We start from the raw sequence: 21185 nt of genomic DNA, 5'->3' as shown, positions 1-21185 counted from the left end.
GACAGAAGCATTTCTGCCCTGGGCCCTGGGCTTGATGAACAGAGCCTGGGGCTGGGTTTAATTCCCTGCCAGCTCCCTTCGCCCAGCGTCTTTGGGCAAGACCCAAACTGTTTCCGAGGATGTGGAGGCCCTGTCCTCGCAGATAGGGGAGGGCGGTGTTCGGGGCCCACTGGGCCTAGCTGTCACCTCCCCTTTATCCAGCTGACCCCTGCCTGGTCCGGAACCCACCAGACTCCCTGCACACATGGCATCTGCCCACGCCTAGGTCACCCATGCAGCAGGCAGGGCAGGGACCGTCCGCTTCTCCCCAGTGAGGCCCAGAGAAGGGAAGACACTGCCCAAGGTCACACAGCAGGCCACTGGCAGATCTGCGTGAGCTGGATTCCAGGGTCCCCCAAAACTAGTACTCCTTCCAGCCTTGTGCTGCTTTTGGGCTCCCTGGGAGGCTCGGCTCCACACACCTATCATCTCTGTACTTGTCCTTTTCAACTTAACAGACACTGACAGAGGACGTGCTGTGAGCTAAACAATGCGTCAAGTGCTGGAGAAAAGCAGGTCAGCACTTCTCAGAATGAAATAACCAATAAGTGTTGAATGAATGAATGAATGAACACTGAGCACTGACTCTGTACCGGCGATTTGCTTATTTAGTCATGACAGCATTATGAAATAGGTTCTAGGATCCTCATTTTACAGGTGTGGAAATTGAGGCCCAGAGAGGTTAAGTAACTTACCTAAGGTCACACAGTGAGGAAGTGTCAAAGCTGGGATCTGAGCTGGAGTTTGTGTGGCTCCCCAGCCACACAGGTCTTTCTTTTCTTTCTTTTTTTCCCCAATTTCCTTTAAAAAATATCTTGGAATAGCTTCAAACCCTTTCCTTCATTTTTAATGACATTTATTGTTTCCTTTCTAATTTTACAAGCAATCCATGTTCATGGCAGACAACTGGAAAATACGTCAAAGCCTAAAGTAAAAAATAACAATCACCCATAATCCCCACCCCCAGATATAACCACCATTAGCATTTTGATGTCTTTCCTCCCAGTGTCTACATCTTTTTACGTAAAATGGGTATCCCACCGTATAGCCGGTTTTACACCCGTCTTTGTTTAGTTCAAACTGTTTTGTGAGCATTTTCCCATCTGAGTAATTTTTATTTTTTTGAGAACTTGATCTGTAAAGGCTGCCCTCATCCGTTCCTGAGCATTTGCTTTTACTTAACCATACCCTGCTTTGGGACATTTAGGAGTTTCTAATTTTTGCTAGTAAACACAACATCGCAGTGAGTGTCTTTTTACGTAAATCTTTGAGCTGATGTCTACGCACAGGATTCCCCAAGGGGAGTCCCTGGGGCAAGGAGTATGCACAGTGTCGAGGCCTTTAAAGCATATTTTGAAAGTGCTTTCTAGAAAACCGTCTAGTGTACCCTCTGACAGTAGGGTGTGTGGATGCCCCGTTTCTTAAAACCCTTGCCGATACCGGTATCACTAATTTAAAACACAAAAACAAAACACCTTCCTCAAGACAGGTGTTTCCCACTCTGGCCCCCGCTCCATGGCCCCTGGTATATTGGTGGATGATTCCCCGTTTTGCTGCTGGACATGGGGCCTCAGAAACAGCATGCTTGCTCCGGTGAGATCAAACCCCTTAGCCAGGGAAGAGCAGGACTGGAACGTGGGCGCCCCTCCTCTCGACCAGAGCCCCCTTCCAGGCACCCTCGGAGGGGAGCTGCCTCCCTTGAAGCTTTCCTGGACCAGAGATATTTTCCCCAAAGTCCCACCCTTGCTGGGGGCCTAGAGGCTTGAGCTGGGGGGTGAGGGGTGGGGGGGATCACTACGCAAAGCCCATCCCTGACCTCTTGATAGTGAACACAGGGACCCTAGGATCCTTGCCACCTGCAGCAACCATGTCTCTTGCTGCCTCTCGTTCATTCCTTCATCCGTTCATAGATTCGGCACTTGTGTGTGCCAGGTACTGTTCTAGACTCTGGGTCCTTCCTCATCCACGGCCAGCTGCACCAAATTACGCCATACAAGTAACAACCTTCAGCGTCTCCCAACCCTTCCTGCTTAGCACTGTGTTTTCCAAACCCTGTGATAAGAAGGCCTGGGACGCTGGATGAACATACAGACGGTCAGGTCTCTCCCCTGGCGATTCGGATTGTGTTAAGCCCGGGTCCAGCCCTAGAGTCGGTTTGCTCCTGCTGACTCTTACATTCAGACAAGTTCAGGAGCAAGTGCCGAAGGATCCCCCGACACTGACATCTGGGGTGGCCCTTGCACACACACACACACGCACACACACACACGCACACACACAGGTGAGTAACCAAGCCCACTCCCAGCCCAGCCCAGCGCCCTTGGGCCCTGTGGGCATACCCTGCTGTGTCCCTCAGCCTCAAACTCACCAAAGCTAATGACAATCTTTTTTTTTTTTTTTCCTGATTTGCCAGCGATTAGTTTTAATTTTGGGGCAATTAGAGGTAGAAGCAGGAGGCATCTGATCTTGATTAGAAGCAGGGAGATGGCCAGAGGCACCCCCATCCCCAGCCTGCCTGGCTTAGCCTCCATGTAGATGAATTTATATTTTCTATCGGTTTTGGGGGGAGGGACGGGGGCTGGCCTGTATGCCTGGAGAGAAAGTGGAAAGGTTTTGGGGGGGTGGCCAGAGCCCCCCACTGTGCTCCCAGACACCAACAGCCAGCCTGAGATGAGAAGGGAGGGCCTCTGTCCAGCCACCGGCCCTGCTCAGGTGCCCCAGGCCTTACAAGAGGGTAGAATTGAGATTCGAGAACCCAGTGTCCGCCCGCATCCCAGTCCAGCTGGAAAGGCAACAACCTAAACAAGTAGGTGCCTTCTGGTGTTGGGGGCCCGAGAGACCTCTGCACAGGTGAAGGGGCGCGTGGGCCAGCGTCCTGCCTGCGGGGGGCAATCAACAGCAGGGACGGCTGAAACAGTTCCATGGTAATTCGCATGTCACACTCATACCAGGGCCAAGCTCCAGGTCAGTCAGAGCCAGAGCTGGACAGAGCAGAGCAGTGGTGAAGCACCGTCCAGGTGGCTGTGGTGAGAGGCAGTGCCAGGACCAGGCATGCAAGAGGGAGGGGACCCCACATCCCATCTCCTGCCTTCTTCTCTTGGGTGCTGGTGGGTCCAGTCCAACGCCCTTGTACACAGGGCCAGTGAAGACTCTATTCACACCATCATCTCTTTCTGGAACTAGAAAGGAAGAATGAAGGCCGCCGCCTCTCAGTCGAGCATAACCCTGAAGTGGCCGTGGGTCTGTGCTCCCCAAGGGGCTGGGCAGATTAAGTGCCCAGGGAGGTTGTGCGGAGGGGAGGAGATTCCAGGAGGATGGGAGTGCAGGCTGCGGCACCCACAGCCAACCCACTCTTAGTTACCGCGCTGCAAAGAGCTGGGTGTGCCTTCCGGGGTTGAGGGAAGGAGCTGGCTGGGTTCAGCTGGGAAGGGTCACATGCAAGGTGTTGCATCAGGAAAGGGCTGGGAGGGCCTTGGCCACCATCATTATCCCTGTGCACAAAACCCACGCAATCCCAGCCCATCTTCTTCCCCTGGTACGGCGTCTCCATTCCTTACTGGGGAAACGGAGGCTGTGAGGGGCACACATAGCCAATCCCCTGTGTGAGTCTGCTTGGGCGGCCCTGCCACAGGCTGGAGGGCTAAATCGACAGACACTTGCTTCTCAGTGCTGGAGGCTGGAAGTCCGGGCGAGACGGTCAGCGGGGCAGTTTCTCCTGCGGCCTCTCTCCTCACCCCGCAGATGGCCGCCTTCTCCCTGCATCATCCCCTGGCCTTCCCTCTCGGCGTCCGTGTCTTGATCCCCTCTGCTTGTGTCTTGATCCCCTCTGCTTGTAAGGCCACGAGACGTATTGGATTGGGGCCCACCCTATTGACCTCATTGTACTCTAATCTCCTCTTTGCAGGCCCTGTCTCCAAACACAGCCACGTTCTGAGGTCCTGGGGGGCCAGGACTTCCATGTATGAGTTGGGGTGGGGGTCACAATTCAACTCATAACACCCGTCATGCACCTGAGAGGATGTGGAAAAGCCCTTTCTAGGAGGACGAGGGGATCCCAGGGCTGGGCCCAAATGCCTCAGGAGGCCCAAGGCTGTGCACAGAGAGGGGAGCCCGGCTGCCGCTCTGGGGGAGTCGAGACCGCTGACAGGAAGGCAGTGCAAGGCCTGGTCTGCAGCGTGAGCTGGGCCCAGAACAAGAGAGCAGGAAGTGGGGGCCTGCAGAGCAAGAGCTCTGGGGGGCAAGTGGAGCAGGGCGAGGGGCCAAGCGTGGCGGGGGTTCAGAGCCAAGCCTGAAGACCATGTGGGCTGCCTGGTGTGGGGCCTGAGGGGCAGGTGCATGCCAGGGGAGCAGCTCCCCCTCTGTTGGGGGTCCAGGCTGTCACGTCCACCTGTCACACCCCTACAGCACCCCTCCCCCACGCCTGGACCCGCCCAACCTCAGATCTGTGTAGATGCGCCCCTCCCCCATCTGCGGTCCTTCAGGAAACCTTCCAGCAGCTCTTCCTTCCCCAGGCCGGGCCCTGCTTCGTGCTGAGCGGCAGGCCAACGTGCACACCAGCACACACACAAGTGTGCGCGCAGCTGCCCACGGAGCGTCCCTGAAAACCTGACCTGTCTGCCGACAGCTCCGCAGGTCTCGCCTTCCTCCTCTTCCGCCCCCGCCGCCCCAGAACATTTCCAGAGCTTCTCCCACGTCCCGGGGGAAACTGAGGCCCAGGGAGATCAAGCAACTTCCCTTAGACTCCCGAGTAAGTGAGCACAGGAGAGCAGAGGTTAGCGCCGGAATCTCAACACTGGCCTCCACCGAGCCAGCGGGTAGAATGACTCACGGTGGTGACTGGAGGGGGTGTCGTGTGTCACGACGAGATAGATACAAAAATTGTCGCGCCCTAATACTGTCTCTTCTGGCTCCCCTCTCTGAAAGCAAGCTGTTTTCTTAACACAAGTCGCTCCCCCTTTCAGACGCTCAGACTCCCTGTCTGCAAGGCTGCTGCCCAGCACCGGGCCCCCTCCCGCTCAGTGGCTGCCCAGGCGCTTCCCGGATGCTGCAGGAAGACGCCCTCTACCCTGCATTGCACCCCAGTCAGTGGTGGGCACTCATTTCGAGAACTCCACTCATTCAATACGAATCTACTGAGGGCCCAGGGGTGCGTGCAAACGTGGCCCCCAGTCCCTTCCTCCGTGCCCCCATCTGCTGCCCATCTGGGGGCTCCTGCCCCCACAGCGCCTCCCAGGGGTTCAGAGGGCCCACTGCGGGCTTGGGACAGTGAGAGGGCCAAAGGGGACTAAGTGCCACTTAGCAGCCTCTGGGCTCCCCTGGGGACGGTAAGCAGGGCCGGGCCAGTGGCTATGATTTCTGCAGCCCCGCCCTGTGCACCCCGGTCCCGATGGTGAGCGCTTACAGCTGCGGCAGGTGCCCTTCTCCAACCCCAGCGGGACAAGCAGGGTGGCCCCTACCCATCTCGGCCCTGGCTATCCCGCCACACAGAGCAGTGCCCCCCTCCTCCACGTTGGCCTCTTAGCTACTCTCAGTATCCCAGTGAAGGGGCCGAAGTCACCATCTCAACTTTTGATGTGGGAACCAAAGCCCAACATGGGGAGTAACTTGCCAACAAGTGTCACAGGGAGAACCTTGAACGTGAGTCTTGAAATCTTTGTTTGCGTGCTTCCTGCTGCTTCCAAAGCAGTTGGTTGGCTCCTTGAGCCCTGGCTCAGATGGTTGCCCTGGACCCCAACATGTGTGACTTGGGCCAACCTCCCCCCGTTGGCAAGGGTACCTCAGAGACTCCTGGGGTAACTGTGGGGCAGGGATTCCAGCCAGGAAGGCTCTCCCCATCTCTTCAGACATCTTCCTGTCCTCATCTGGGCTTGGCTGCCTGCCTCCACACCCCCCCCCCCCCACTGGCAGCCAGCGAAACTTGCAGGGTACAGAGCATCCAGGGGGGACGGTGGTCCAGGAACAGAGTTCTCCTGGGAATGGAAGAAGCAGTCTGGTGGTGAAAGCATGGGCTGCACCCCCACAGGCAGTCTCCCCAGCTGGTCCTAAGGGCCGCTCAGAGAGAGCCCTAAGAAGGTGCATGAGACCAGGTGCCTCTCCTCTTAGAACACCTGACCCCAAGGGCCTATGCCCTGCCCCAAGCCAAATATACACCTCTTTTTTTTAATGAGGAAATTAAACCACAGATTTTTTTAAAAGACACCAGAGCCATCAGAGTCTCCAGAGCTGGGAATTTTTAGTCCATTGCCTTTATGAGGAATTGGCTGTGAAGGTCTGTAGAACTGTCAAGGTTTCGTTGATGGTGAGAAAATGATGAATGTGCATAAACTGCAAGTAACCACTGTAGCGTTGATTAGGAGTCTCCTCCTTGGGACACGGGTCTCCACAAATCACTCAGTGTAAATCAACCATGATTTGTTGAAGGTTTGCTCAATGCAAAGCCTCATAGATAAGCAACTTCCATACAAGGCAGGATGAGAGGTTCCCTCAGAGAAGAAAAATCCCAGGACTTGAGGTCATATCTTGGAGGGCTTCACGGAGGAGGTGGCATTGGCGCTGAACCTCAGAGGAAGAGTCCTATCTGGACATGTGCGGTTAGGAAAGGAGAGAATTTGAATCCGAGGGCACAGCATGAACAAAGGAGGGGAGATAAGGTGGCATCGGTGAGTGCTAAAGCCAGAAGTTGTCTAGTCATGCTGGCAGCAGGGACTTGCAGGGAGAAGTCCTGGGGAAAGGGAAGCCTGAAACCCCATTGTAGAGGACCCTGAGGGCCACACTCAGGGTCAAGCTGAGTTTGGATTTTGTTCTGTAAGCAGAAGGGAGGCAGTCTTGCATAATACTTATAGACATTGGCATTGCGTTGCACAATTTATAGAGTGCTTTCTTATATGATTCTCGAAAACAGAACAACGACAGCACCACATCCTTCAAGATCAGCATTATTATTATTACCCTGATTTTTAAAGGTGAGGAAAGTGATTCAGGCGTCCATGGCAAGATCTAGAACTGCTTCTCAAACCTTGAACCCCCACATCTTGGTCCTTCCTATTCCTTGACAGTGTCCAACAGGAGTTGAGCTGGCGGCGAGGGGCCAACAAAGTCCCATTTGTGTCCAAGACAAACACATCACTCTGCTGCTATGGAGGGGAGGGGATGCCAGGGAGGCGGTTAGGGGGAGAGGGGAGACCCAGTCATGCCATGTTACGTTGTCACAGCAACAGGATCCAGGCCAGAACTGGGGCAGGATTCGGGGGATGGAGGACGGGGGCAGCTTGGGACACACCACAGAGTCAACAGGTGGGGTTGCTAGAATTTGACAGGGTCCTGCACAGGTGTCAGAGGGGACCAGAGATGGCAGACCCAAGGCCCACATTGGGTTTGGGAGACGTGGGATCAAATTCCCTGCGTGTATAGTGTGGCGGGGGGAAGTAAGGGGAAATAAGGGATCTCTGGGGGCCCTGCACCATCTGAAGCAGCTGGAGCAGAAACGGGCTTGGCTTTCAGAGTCAGGTAGCCCCGGGTTCGAATCTCAGTTCTTGCCCTTGTCGCTCAGGTGACTTGGGTAAGTTACTTAAGCACTCTTCATCTTGACCCGTAAGATAAAAGACTAGGCTCTCAACAAAGAGAAATTACTGATAGAAAGCGGATTGAACCCATGGAGAGGGTAGAATACCTAGCTGGGAGGGTCCATCTGAGGACGGAACATGCTGATGCCTGCAGAGTGCTGAGCGGGTTGTCACGGCGAGGGTCCCGGCTTTCCCAGCGCCACACTCTGCTCTCAGCCCTTTCTGCACACTACTTGGTAAATCTTCACAACCGCACTTCGAGGCAGAAACCCATTTTACCCTCATTTTACAGATGAGGATGCGGGGGAATAAAACCTCTCTAAAGCCTCACAGTGCTTTGCGCTGGTATTAGGTCTACCCCCAGGCTGGGGCAAAAGAGGCAATGATGAGAGGGCAGTTGACCCCCAGCACAGGCTGGGCGGGCTTGGAGCAGATGTCCTCTGCAAGGTGGGAGGCTGGGGTGCCCTGCGGTCCCAGCACAGCCTCTGCTGACCCCTCCGGGCTCTTGCCTCTGTCTGTCCCCAGCGTCCGGCCGCTCCCACCCGGCCAGCCCCAGCCCCCCGGGGCCGCAAGCCAGCCCAGTGCTGCCGGTCAGCTACCGCCTGTCGCGGACGCGCCTGGCCTTCTTCCTGCGGGACGCACGGCCCCTGCCGCCGGCGGTCGCCAATGGCTCCCTGCAGCGCTCCGAGCCCTTCGTGGTGTTCCAGACCAAGGAGCTGCCCGTCCTCAACGTCTCCCTGGGGCCCTTCAGCACGAGCCAGGTGGTGGCCCGGGAGCTGCTGCAGCCGTCCAGCACCCTGGACATCCCCGAGCGCCTGACGGTCAACTGGAAGGTGCGGGCCTTCATCGTCCGCGCTCGCGTGCCTGCCTCGCAGCCCGTGGCCCAGGTGCTGTTCTACGTGGCCGGCCGCGACTGGGACGACTTCGGCGTCACCGAGCGGCTGCCCTGCGTCCGCCTGCATGCCTTCCGGGACGCCAGGGAGGTCAAGAGCTCCTGCCGCCTCAGCGGGGGCCTGGCCACCTGCCTGGTGCGGGCCGAGCTGCCCCTGGCCTGGTTCGGGCCCCCCGCCCCCGCCGCGCCGCCCGCCGCCCGCCGCAAGTCTCCGGACGGGCTGGACCCCGAGGCCGCGGGGGAGAGCCAGCAGGCCGAGCTCTACTACACCCTCCACGCCCCCGACGCCTCGGGGGGCTGTGGGGGCCCCCGCCGCGGGGCCGGGCCCGGGCCGGGCGCCCGCGCCGAGAGCCCCACCCAGCACCCCCTGCTTCGCATCGGCAGCATCAGCCTGTTCCGCCCGCCCCCCAAGAGGACCCTGCAGGAGCATCGGCTGGACAGCAACCTGATGATCCGCCTGCCGGATCGGCCCCTCAAGCCTGGGGAGGTGCTCAGCATCCTCCTCTACCTGGCCCCCAACTCCTCCTCTCCCTCCAGCCCCAGCGTGGAGCATTTCACACTCAGGTAGGGGGCTTGTGGTCGAGGGGTCTGCCTTCCCTTCCGAGGTCAAGTGCATAGCTCGCCCCCCTGTAGGGCTGTGCCCATGCCTGCCTGCCAGCATCCTAGTCCTGCTCTTCCGTTATCACTCGAGCAACCTCAGGAAGACGCCCGGTCTGCTTGAGCCTCACTGTTCTCATCAGCTTGAGGACAACAAAATTCCTGCCCGACCTCTGTAGCTCACAGAAATGGTTAAGGAGACACGTCAGCTTTCACAAGCATAGGTATCAAGAATGATAGAATGGGGTTGGAAGGGCCCTTAGACGTTGGCTGGTGCAACTCTCCCATTTTACAGATGAGGAGACCGAGGCCAAAGAGAAGAAATGGAGATCAGAGAGCAGCACGTTGGCTGGGAGCCAAAAGAGGAGCAGGAGACTGTCCATGTGTCAGGACATTTGCCCAATCCTGGAGTTGGGAGAAAAGATTTCGGGAGTCCCAGCCTTTTCTACACCCTGAACAGGATACAGTTCACAAAGTCAAAAATACCTTAAGTCGTATGAAAGGCCCCACCAAAATATTCCCCCCACCCCAGGCACTATGCATAGGACCCAAAACATTGCCATTAACCTTCAACTTCTTTGAGTTAAGTATTGCTCTCTCTCCTGAGTCTACCACCTGAAAGTTCAGATATTCCTGGTATTCCTGGAAGAGATAGACCTGATTCAATGATTGATACCTGAATGTGAATATGATTTCTATTAGTCATCACAGATTTGGGGCTGCATTAATAGGAGTAGAACATGGAGGATTAAGGAGGTGGTCACCATTCTGCTTTAGTCAGTATTAATCAGAGCCCAGCTGAAGTGTTGTATTTAGTATAGACCACAACACCTGTGTGTTCAGTGTCCAGAGAAGGGTGACTAGTCCTAGTTGCAAGGGTTGAACCCTAGTTGCAAGGGTTGGCTTGAAACTATAGCAAAAAGTAACAGTTGGAGGAACTAGAAATTTTAGGCCTGGAGAAAAGAAGACTCAGGGAACACCTGCCCCCCTCCCGCTGTCTGAAGAACTGTTACAATTGGGATGAAAGAGAGTTGTTCTCTCTTGCCCCAGCAGAACCCATGACAGTTACACTTCAGCTAAATATAGGAAAGGGGTTTCTAGTCCTTAGGGGCTTTCTGAGAATGGAATGGGATGTGTGCAGTAGTGAGTCCCCTATCACTGAGGTATGCAAGTAGAGGCTGATAAAACTTGGCAGAGAGATATGGTAGAGCGATCGTAGCCTCCACTGAGGGTCGGAGGTCTCAGCTACATGACACCAGCTTCCCCAGCTTCACCTCTGGTGTTGAGTCTAGGGCTTGGGGTCATTTACTCACTTGCTCCCCCTACTCCCAGCCCCAGCCTGGGCAGAGAGGGGGGTGGCCGGGTGGGCAGCCCCTGGGCCGTAGGCTCACCATCTCCCTCTTCTTCCCACTTTGTCCCAGGGTGAAGGCCAAGAAGGGTGTGACCCTTCTGGGCACCAAGTCACGGAGTGGCCAGTGGCACGTGACCTCGGAGCTGCTGACTGGGGCAAAGCACTCAACAGCCACCGTGGATGTGGCCTGGGCCCAGGGCACCCCCCTGCCCCCCTGGTAAGCCGAGGTGGCACCCCTGCCCCCCTCTTTGCAGGACAGCGCCCAGAAGGGGCAGGGGAATTCTTGATGGAGGAAACCAGGCTGGCAGAAGGGCCGGGACCCAGATGCTGGGGACTCTAGGGTCCAGGCTGGGGCACCTCGGGGAGCTCTGAAGGCCCCAGCAGGCAGGCTGCCGAGGAGGGCTGGGGGCCCCACCAGGGATTTCAGAGCCCCTGAGCTGCTCCCGGCCCTTTCTCTGGAGCTCTGCTTCCTGCCCCGACCCTGCAGGGAAGGCCAGGGGCCCCTGGAGATCCTACAGCTGGACTTTGAGATGGAGAACTTCACCAGCCAGTCGGTCAAGCGGAGGATCATGTGGCACATCGACTACCGTGGCCACAGCGCCCTGCCTGACCTGGAGCGGGCGGTCACTGAGCTGACGGTCATCCAGCGGGATGTACAAGCCATCCTGCCCCTAGCCATGGTGAGCGGGGCGGTGACAGGGTCAGTGCATACGTGTGTCTGTCGTGGTGCGTGTGTGGGACTAGCATGTGCCCAGCTGCACGTGCGTATGGATCAATGCGTGTGGACGTGTGGGCCCGCGCCCGAGTGTGTGACTGCCTCCTGCACCCAGGTGTGCCTTTGAGCATAGGTGTGTGTGTGTGTGTGTGTGTGCACGTGCATGCATGCACGCACGCACTTCCTGGAGGCAGGCGGTGCTCTGCGCCTGGTGCAGGAACAGGACAGCAGATGCTCAGGGGGACAGAGGTGGGAGAAGTCACCCATGGAGAGGCCACTCAGGGGAGGCTTCCTGGAGGAGGTGGCCATGCAGTTGAGCCTTGAAGGACATGTGGAAGGAAGGGCTCATACAATCAGAGAAGTTGAGAAGGGTGCTCTGGGGGGATCACGTGGACAAAGGTGTGGTGATGGGAATGTGAATGTTGTTCTAAGGCACGGTGGACGTGGGAAGGGTGCCATGGGGTGGTAAGGTTAGAGTGACCATCTGTGAACAGCCCAGGGCCCCTGGAATAGCCAGAGGGACATTGCGCCAGCCCAGGGGCATCTGGAATGGCCGGGCAGATGTGCTGGCTATGACTCCGTGTGTGCTGAGGGCATGTAAGGTGTCGAGGGAAGCTGGTTGTTTCCTGGCAGTGGAGCGAGGTAGACCCAGAAGGCTACTGCGGGAGGCCAAGTGAGCAGAGCGTGCGAGAAGATGAGTGAGACTGGCAGCTGCACCTGTCTGCACATGTGTGCAGGTGTCCGCAGGGGAAGGTCGTGCATCTGAGGGGTAGGGCAGCCAGGCGCCTGGGCCTTGGCTGGCGTGTCCTGGGAGAGCAGAGGACCACAAGCGCCCCCGCTCAGCAGGGCCCCACCCTCCCTGCAGGACACCGAGATCATCAACACGGCTATCCTGACTGGCAGGACGGTGGCCATCCCTGTCAAGGTCATCGCCATCGAGGTGACTGGCCTCGTCCTAGATGTCTCCGCCCTGGTGGAATGCGAATCTGACAATGAGGACATCATCAAGGTGGGATTCCTGGAGATGGGGCCCCTGGGAAGAAGGCCTCAGACCTCCAGGGGGAGCAGAACCCCAAGTCAGAGGGGAATTGGCATCCCAGGCAGCTCCCTATGGTAGGCAAAAGAAGAAACTGGGGGGGGGGGCAAGAATAGCTTCAGGCATCCGTGGCTAGCCTGAGTGGGATGAGGAAAAGCCCTGGGTACTGCTGGTCTTGGAGGGCTTCCTGTAGGAATATGAAAGAGACCGTTTGGCAGGCAGAGGAGAGAAGTCAGTGTTGACAGCCTGAGCTCAGTCCGATGCAGCAAATGACTGAGCCCCTGTCCAGACAGATATGGGGCAAGAGCAGCCGGGCGGGGGCAGGGGTGGGGAAGGCTCAAGGACCCGCCCTGAACCCAGGTGCTGGTGCCCGAATGGAGGAGATTCAGCTCAGAGAAGAAGCCCCAGAAGCATGTGAGTTAGGCCAGGAGTGAAGGTTGTGTAAGGAAGGACCCGCTCGGGGCACACACCCCAAATTCTCCAACTCCTGCAGGCCCCTCCCACAGCTCCCTCCCCAGAGACCCACTCCAGGCCCTAGGTCTTCACGGCCCAACAAACAGGACAGCCGTCTCACTCTGATGACCCAGTTTGCCACCTCCCCAGGAAAGCCTCCAGATTTGCCCCCTTTGGACAGCAGTCACAGACAGCGGGACAGGCAGTGACGCAGGAGAGTGGCAGCCCTGGTGTCGGTGTGGTGGGTGAGCTGTTTATCAGGCCAGCCTCCAGCAGGTGCCAAAATCAGATGATCAGACAAGGGAATGTGTTCCCTGAATCTGTAAATAGCTCAGCCTGAAGGAGAGCGGGAGGAGTGGGCCGTGGGTGTCCTCCTGCCTCTGGCTAACTGGGGCTAGCCTGGGGTGTGTGCGTGCTCTCGTTCCCTCTCTCCACACTCTGTCCCAGATCCCTCCAGGTCTGGGGAGCTGGAGCCCCACCTCATCCCTCCCCTGTCCAGGAAGAATGCCCCCCAAGTGAGCCAGAGCAGATGGCTTGGTGCCCCCCTCCATCCCCTGCAGAGTAGAAGCCTTGTCCAGGCCCATGGGGCTTTCCAGGGCTGGCAGCCTGGGACAAGAAAAAATAAAAGGACCTGCTCTCAAAGGCCCTCATCCAGCACCTGCCTCTGCCCTCCACACTCCCCCACTCTGGCCACAGAGTGGACCAGAATAAAGTCTTGACTACTTAGATACCAAAGGGAATTCACAAAGATTCTACATGGAATTTGTTTCCATTCTCAGTGAAATACACTCAGGTTCTTTATGGAGTTTGCCAACACTCGGAATGGAATTTGCCAGCCTTCAGATGGAATTCTCTGCCTTCTGAAGTGGGAAATGGGCATTTCTGGTGGGGCTGCTGTCCCACGTCCTACCACCCCCATCTGAGATAATTAAGGGAGATCGCAGGAGTTTGGGAACAGCCAGGAGCGTGTCAGAGATGAGCCACAGTCCCGGCAGCCTCCCTGCCCCCGACCAGAGCCTTCAGAGTGTCATGAGCCCATAAGCCACATGATTAGACCCTCCCCACATGCGAGGGTGTGCACCCATGGGCGTGTATCAGCAGGTACACCTCAATGCATTGCACACGAGATTCACTCCAGAGTGTGTGCCAGGTACATACTGGGCACATTTAACGTATACACCCACCTACATCTGTCCCGAGTGCTGGCACAGGTGTCCACTGAGATGTGTTCGGCAGGCACGTGCCCATCCAAGGAACCTCTAAGAATATAAGTTGGGGTCCTGGTCAGCATGCATTTGTAAAAGCTGCACCCACTGGTGGCAAGCATCCACCTGTCTGTCCTCATTTTCCCTCTCCCCATCCCCCACCTCCATCCCTGGCTAGAACAGTCCCCGCACCTGAAATTAGCCAACTGCTTATTTTCCTGCGGCCACAGGGCCAGATGGGCCATGGAGGGATCATGGGTTCAGGACATGCCCCTCTGTACCGTGAGGACACTACCAAAAAACACCCATGCCGGAGCACATGGGAAGGGGAGCCAGCCCAGGGGCCCTCAGCCTGAAGGCTCCTCTGAGGTGTGGTCTGCCCCATCAGAAGCAGCCTCCTGTAAAGTCAGGTGCATGTTGGCCCCTTGCCAGGGAACACAAATCTCCCATAGTAGCCACTGAGATGATCTGTGGAGAAACAATGGGAACAGGGACACCTGAAGCTGACATCTCCCAGGGGAAATAAATGTGGTGCCCCCCGCCCCCCGCTCCTCCCCTTCAGCACGCAGGATGCCCCGTAGGGCAAGACAGGCCAACCAACCTCCTTCCTCCTCCCCAGGTATCCAGCAGCTGCGACTACGTGTTTGTGAGTGGAAAGGAGTCTCGCGGGTCCATGAACGCCAGGGTCACCTTCCGCTATGACATCCTCAATGCCCCCCTGGAAATGACAGTCTGGGTCCCCAAGCTGCCCCTGCACATCGAACTCTCGGATGCACGTCTCAGCCAAGTGAAGGGCTGGAGGGTACCTATCCTCCCCGACCGGAGGTACAGCCCTTCTGCACACAGTGGATACTCGGGATGCTCATAGGTGGACACAGCCCTGGCACATGGTCTGATCCACGTATGTGTATAGGGCTCTAGGTGTATACAGTCTGCAGGTCGGTTGTGCGATCAACAAACTTTTATTGAGCAGCTACTGTGTGCTAGGCACTGATGGGTGCTTGAGACATGGGGTGAGTGTGGCCAGTGCCTGACCCAGCCAAGCTGAGTCCAGCAGGGAGGCTGTCCTGTACATGCCGCAGGACATGGTGGACACAGGAAGCCCCCTGTGTGGGGAGTCAAGTGGCACGAAGGAGAGAACCACCTCCTCCTCTAGGATAAGTCAAGACAGGCTTCCTGGAAGAGGTGACTCTTGGCTAAGTCTTAAAGAATGAGTGGAAAGGAGTTGGCTAGGGAGACAGGGTGAAAGAGCAGCCAGGCCACAGACAAAACCTATATATGTGCACCTCAGCCTGTGCACACCAGGGCACACTCGTGAGTGTGTCAGCCCCGGCATACAGTGACTCACACCAGGCTCCCTTGCTGGGCAGGCCCTCGCGCACCTGCGTGGGCATCTCTGGGGCATGTACTCCACTCGCCCCTCACTGCTGCTGGAGAGAAGGAGGGCAGAGCAAGGAAGAGGGGCGGGCAGCTAAGAGGGGAGGGGCTGGGCTGGGGGAAGAGCCAGCAGCCAAGGGAGAGCTGGGCTCAGTTCAAGTCTGCAGAGATGAGGAAGAGCCAGGCCATGTAGATCAGAGCCTCTCGAACTTGAACATGCACACGGTCGCCCGAGGAGCCTGTTACAGTGCGGATTCTGATCCAGTGGGTCTGGGAGGGGGCCAGGGATTCTGCCCGGGGACCTGCTTCCGGGCCAGCTTCAAGTCCGGGAGGGTAGAGTGAGCTCTGAAGCGAGACCGGCTGGGTTTAAATCCTGACTGCTGTTTCCTAGCTGGGGAACCTTGGACTACTTACACAACCTCTCTGGGCCCCCACCCGTTCTTCATCTGCAGAATGGGCGCATTAACACTTTCCTCAGCATGCATTAACAGGTCAAAGAGCCCTCTGTGAATGAATATTTGGGTTGCTCGGTCCTTCCAGAGCAGACCCTTCCACTAGCCATGTCCTTGGCTCGCTCTCTCCAGAGCATGCTCTCCTGACCACGAATCTCCCGGTTTTAGCATCTCCGGCAACCTGGATAGACTGAATTTCCTGAATCATCCAGTCCTGGCTCCCTTTTGCTTACTGTGCTTCCCTCAGTTTACCTCTCTCCTCTTGGGTCTTCCTGTAAGCAGCAAGAGGAACCAGGCCACACGTTCCACACACATGCGGCTTGGAAGTCTCCTCAGCCAAATATCCAGGTTCAGCACTTGCAAGTTCTGCTCGCACGCAGTGGCTAGGGCACTCCAGCCAAGCGCTCTGGCACTCTGAACGAGGAATGCCTTCACTCCAGTGTAGAGCGGAGAGCAGGGCCAGGCGCATACTCAGTGCTGAAAAAGAGACAGAATCTGACACCACTATTCCCAGGCGTGGGTGAAGCCCCGCAGAGGCCGAGAGGGCCAGGGAGGGGCAAGAAGGTACCTTTCTAGGAGAGAAAAGTCTGGGGACTCCTGGCTCCAAGCTGCTCAGAGACAGAAGGAATGCGGTCAGGGGTTGGGGGGCGGGGGGCTTGCCATGTGCCCAGCGCCCACCCATGGGAGCCGGGGAGGAGCCCGCAACCCACACGGGGGAGGCAGTGACTTGTGCGGTTGGAGGCAGGCGAGGAGCCCTGACCCCCTGCCTCCCCGCCTCCCCACCGCAGGTCGGCCCGGGAGAGCGAGGATGAGGACGAGGACGAGGAGGAGCGGCGGCAGAGCGCCAGCCGCGGCTGCGCCCTCCAGTACCAGCACGCCACCCTGCAGGTGTTCACCCAGTTCCACACGACGTCGTCCGAGGGCGCCGACCAGGTGGTCCCCATGCTGGGCCCAGACTGGCTGGTGGAGGTCACCGACCTGGTCAGCGACTTTATGCGGGTGGGGGACCCCCGAGTGGCACGCATGGTGGACAGCAGCACGCTGGCGGGCCTGGAGCCGGGCACGACCCCGTTCAAGGTAGGCACGGGGGCACTGCGTGGGCAGTGAATGTAGACGCTCCTGGGAGAGGATTTCTAGGGCCTCGGCCTCTGGGATCAACCCTGGCAGGCCCCAAACACACTCTCTGCCCCTCACCCCACCCCCACGCCCCTGCCAGAAACCCCACCATCAGAGGTAAGCGCCTTTCACTTCCTCTTGGCGAAGGATCTCCCTGCAAGCCCTGTCGACCTTTACCAACCCCGTGTGGCTTGCTGTGGTCCCGGAGAGCAGGTGTGGATGAGGAGAGGGGCAGAGGAGGGGGCTCAGGAAAGGGAATTCTGGGACCTAGGAACTCAATTCTGACCCTCTTCCTCTACAACTGGGGGCCTGGGTAGAAATGATCCCTCTAAGAGATGGTGGATAGTGTGACCCATTGGCTAGAATCTGCCTGCAGATGTATTTATCTGTAAAGCAACGGATCCAACATTGAAACATTGGGAGCTCTCTTGCTTTTAAAAATCTAGATTTCTAATTTTACAAAATATGAATCTGGCAACACTGGGCTTACATTGCCACCTGGCAGTAACTGGCTACAGTCAGTACTGCATGCCACAGTCCCCACCACTCCCTTTCGTCTCCCTGACACTGAGGCCAAACATCAGTTCCTGTTTATCACCGTGTGAGGCTCTTGTTTACCTCAGAATCTGCCCACCCCACTCATCCGTGTTCCTGCCTGGCTCCTGCGAGCCCCTGAACCTCACTTGGCCTCTGGACCCTGGTTTCCAGCTGCGGCCCTAAAGCAGAGCCCAAGAGTCCGGCCTCCCAGGCTGCCCCACCACCCCTGCCCCGCACGCCCATCCTCTCTTCCAGCAGCGCTGGGATTCCTCCGTGCCTGGGAATCCTGGGGGTGCTGCTTTCCTGGCCTTTGCCCACCCCTGCCTCACTCTGCATCAGGTGGTGTCCCCACTGACGGAGTCTGTGCTTGGGGAGACGCTGCTAACGGTGACGGAGGAGAAGGTCAGCATCACACAGCTGCAGGCCCAGGTGGTGGCCAGCCTCTCCCTCTCCCTGCGGCCCAGCCCAGGGAGCAGCCACACCATCCTGGCCACCACGGCTGCCCAGCAGACCCTCAGCTTCCTCAAGCAGGTAACAGGATGCCCAGCCTGCCAACCTGGGGGCTTCGGGTGTGGAAGGAAGAAGGAAACTCCAGTTTTTCCTTGTGCCATGAGTCCCCTAAATTCGGGCTTTAATGGAAGAGCTGTCTACCGTGGGTGCCCAACACACCTGGCCCACCCCATTCCCCTGCCCTCTGCACAGGGAGTCTGGCCAAGGTCTCGCCTTCGGCATCTGCCACCCTGAGATGTTCCCACTGAGGGTTCCCCCTCCTGGATTCTCAGAGAGCCCATCACCTCTGCCTCCACCCTTAGGAATTACCCCCATCTCTGGAGCCCCAGCTGCAGCCCCCCACAGAACCGGGGCACAGGACAGGTGGAAAGGTGACAGGCGGGAGCACAGGGAGCAAGAAGGCATTGATGACCACAGGCCAATCCCTTCTCTCGGGGCCCTGCTCCCTCATCTGCAGGGAAGGCAATTCTCAGAATGTTTTAAGAGAGGAGAAAGTTGGGGTGGGGTGTGTTCTCAATCTCCACATTCTAATGGGGATGATACCAAGGTCAGGCATGGAGATATGGGGTTACTCTGGCAGCATAAGGGACTTGAGGTAGACCCAAAGCAAAACATATGTTCAGCTCATCAAAGGGAGAAGGATGAGTGGACTAGGAAATTCTTAGGGCAGTAACGTGCCCCTTACCTGACCACAACCTCCAGGGGAGGACTTCCTACTCCCACAATTGTTTCTAAGCACCTGCCACCTGCCAGGCATGGTTCCAGTGCTGGGAATACAGCCAGGAGCCAGAGTACCTCAGTCCCTGTCCCCACAGAGCTCGGCATCTGCTCAGCACCCAGCAGTGAAGTCAGCCATGACTAGCTCTCTGACTCCTGTCTGCTTCTCCTCCTCCTCCAGGAAGCCCTCCTGAGCCTCTGGCTCTCCTACAGTGATGGCACCACAGCCCCCCTCTCCCTCTACAGCCCCCGGGACTACGGGCTGCTTGTGAGCAGCCTGGACGAGCGGGTGGCCACAGTGACCCAGGACCGGGCCTTCCCGCTGGTGGTGGCGGAGGCCGAGGGGGCAGGGGAACTGCTGCGTGCAGAGCTCACCATCGCCGAGAGCTGCCAGAAAACCAAGCGCAAGAGTGTGCTGGCCACGACCCCCGTGGGCCTGCGGGTGCACTTTGGGCGGGACGAGGAGGACCCCACTTACGACTACCCGGGGCCCAGCCAGCCGGGCCCCGGTGGGGGCGAGGACGAGGCCCGGGGAGCCGGCCCACCCGGCACAGCGGTGCCCGCAGCTGAGGCCCCGGGCCCGGGCACCGCCAGCCCCGCCGTGCCACCCACGGAAGACTTCCTGCCACTGCCCACCGGCTTCCTGCAGATGCCGCGCGGGCTCACGGACCTGGAGATCGGCATGTACGCGCTGCTGGGCGTCTTCTGCCTCGCCATCCTCGTCTTCCTCATCAACTGCATCGTCTTCGTGCTGCGCTACCGGCACAAGCGCATCCCGCCCGAGGGCCAGACCAGCATGGACCACTCTCACCACTGGGTGTTCCTGGGCAACGGGCAGCCGCTGCGGGTGCAGGGGGAGCTGTCCCCGCCTGCGGGCAACCCGCTGGAGACCGTGCCCGCCTGCTGCCACGGCGATCACCACAGCAGCGGCAGCTCGCAGACCAGCGTGCAGAGCCAGGTGCACGGGCGGGGCGACGGCTCCTCGGGCGGCTCGGCCCGGGACCAGGCCGAGGACCCTGCCAGCTCGCCCACCTCCAAGCGCAAGCGGGTCAAGTTTACCACCTTCACCACGCTGCCCACGGAGGAGCTGGCCTATGACTCGGTGCCCGCCGGCGAAGAGGACGAGGAGGACGAAGAGGACCTGGGTTGGGGCTGCCCTGATGTGGCGGGCACCACGCGGCCCGCTGCGCCCCCAGACCTGCACAATTACATGTGCAGAATCAAAGAGATCGCATAGAGGCGCCGTCCCCCCCGGGGGTGGGCTCTGTGTAGGACACGGCTGGGACCCCTGCTCACACTGATGCAGGCCGGCTGAAGTGGATTTTGTACTCCCTGCCCCTGCAGCTTTGCTCTGTGCTGGGCGGCCGCCTACCCCACGTGGTCCTTCCCGCCACCTCACCCCCTACCCGATTCTGCCACCGAAGGTGGAGGGCTCCTTCATCAGGAGCTTGCTAGGAGGAAAACATTCCCAGCCCTTGTTCTACCCTTTCCAGACCTCCTCCCATCTTAGACAACCCCCTGCCCCGAAAGTGAGGCACGGAGGCCAAGCTTGGGGTGAGGTGGGCCCACACTGTGCCCCTGCCCCCCATGTCCCCTGTCTTCCCCTTGTGTTGGGGGGCTTTGGGGGGGGTCTTGTGTCAGAAGCTGCACAAAGACTTTTCTCAAACCATTATTCAGGGATTTCCGTCCTGCAGGGTGGGGAGGTGGCGGCTGCCTGCCCTGCCAAGGATCTTGCTGTGGACAAAATATTGGGGGATGGGGGGACACTTGTAGCATCTGCTGGCTTCCAAGTGCCCCCAGTCCCTTCCCAGGACCTGGGAGCTGACCCTACAGAGGGGTCTTGGGCCAAGCCAGGCACCTTCCTGAGATCTCAGGACTCCCTCCTCTGTCCCCACCTGCTGTGGGCAGGGGCCTAAATGGGGAGGAGCCCTGGGCCTGCCCCTAGCAAGCCACACCCCAGCACTGTGGTCTGGGCAGCCCAGGGGGGCCGGGTCCCCCTACTGAGCCCACAGCGAGGTCAACACTGCGCCTTAGCCCTGCCCCTCCTGCTCTGCTGACACTCCTTCCTCTCTGCAGGGGCAGCCACCCATCCCCCCAGGAAGTGGAATCTGGTGGGAGGGGGAGAGCGTACCAGGGGATGCTGTGGAGGACCTTGGGGACGGGCAAAGGCAGCAGGGAGCCCGGGGTCTCCCCTACCCCTCCCAGCCCACAGCCACCTCTCTCTTGGGTTCTACCCACCACTGTGTCGGATTTTCTTAAATAAATGGGGGCGACCAGACTGGACCGGAGCAACAGCTCCCGGAGAACAGAAAGTGCATAGTGCCTGGCTCTGTGTCTCGTCCTTGTGCGTGCGTGCACACGCGTGTGCACACGCACGGGCACACGCACAGTGAGGACACACTAAATGACATGAGATCAAAACACGGCTGACCCAGGCCTCAGTCGCGCTGCTGCTCCAGCATGCACATACCTCTGGACCCTCTGGTGCTGAGAGCTGCCCGCGTCAGGACATGACGGATTCGCTGACCCAGAACTGTGCCCTTAAAAGAGGAACCTCTTCTAGGAGTTGCCGTGATTGGCTGGAAGGGTGGAGCAAGCTTCAGGGCCTCCAGAGAAAAGGCGGGGG

The 21185-nt window shown here is 58.4% G+C and overlaps 1 protein-coding gene across 1 annotated transcript in view; it reads left to right on the top strand.

The window, feature by feature from the left end:
• Window positions 1-20867, top strand: part of TMEM132E (transmembrane protein 132E) — a 53715-nt gene extending 32848 nt beyond the window's left edge. The window contains exons 2-9 of the mRNA XM_057317964.1: window positions 8127-9057; window positions 10512-10658; window positions 10929-11121; window positions 12022-12165; window positions 14470-14675; window positions 16468-16756; window positions 17672-17863; window positions 18741-20867. Of these exons, the coding sequence (XP_057173947.1) occupies window positions 8127-9057; window positions 10512-10658; window positions 10929-11121; window positions 12022-12165; window positions 14470-14675; window positions 16468-16756; window positions 17672-17863; window positions 18741-19796 (3158 nt within the window). The 3' untranslated portion in view covers window positions 19797-20867. The remainder of the gene's footprint in view (window positions 1-8126; window positions 9058-10511; window positions 10659-10928; window positions 11122-12021; window positions 12166-14469; window positions 14676-16467; window positions 16757-17671; window positions 17864-18740) is intronic.
• Window positions 20868-21185: the final 318 nt, after the last annotated feature.

This window comes from Ursus arctos, unplaced genomic scaffold (genome assembly GCF_023065955.2).
Source record: "Ursus arctos isolate Adak ecotype North America unplaced genomic scaffold, UrsArc2.0 scaffold_24, whole genome shotgun sequence".
Taxonomy (NCBI): Eukaryota; Metazoa; Chordata; class Mammalia; order Carnivora; family Ursidae; genus Ursus; species Ursus arctos.
The sequence above is the reverse complement of the archived record's forward strand: the minus strand, read 5'-3'. Positions and strand labels throughout refer to the sequence as shown.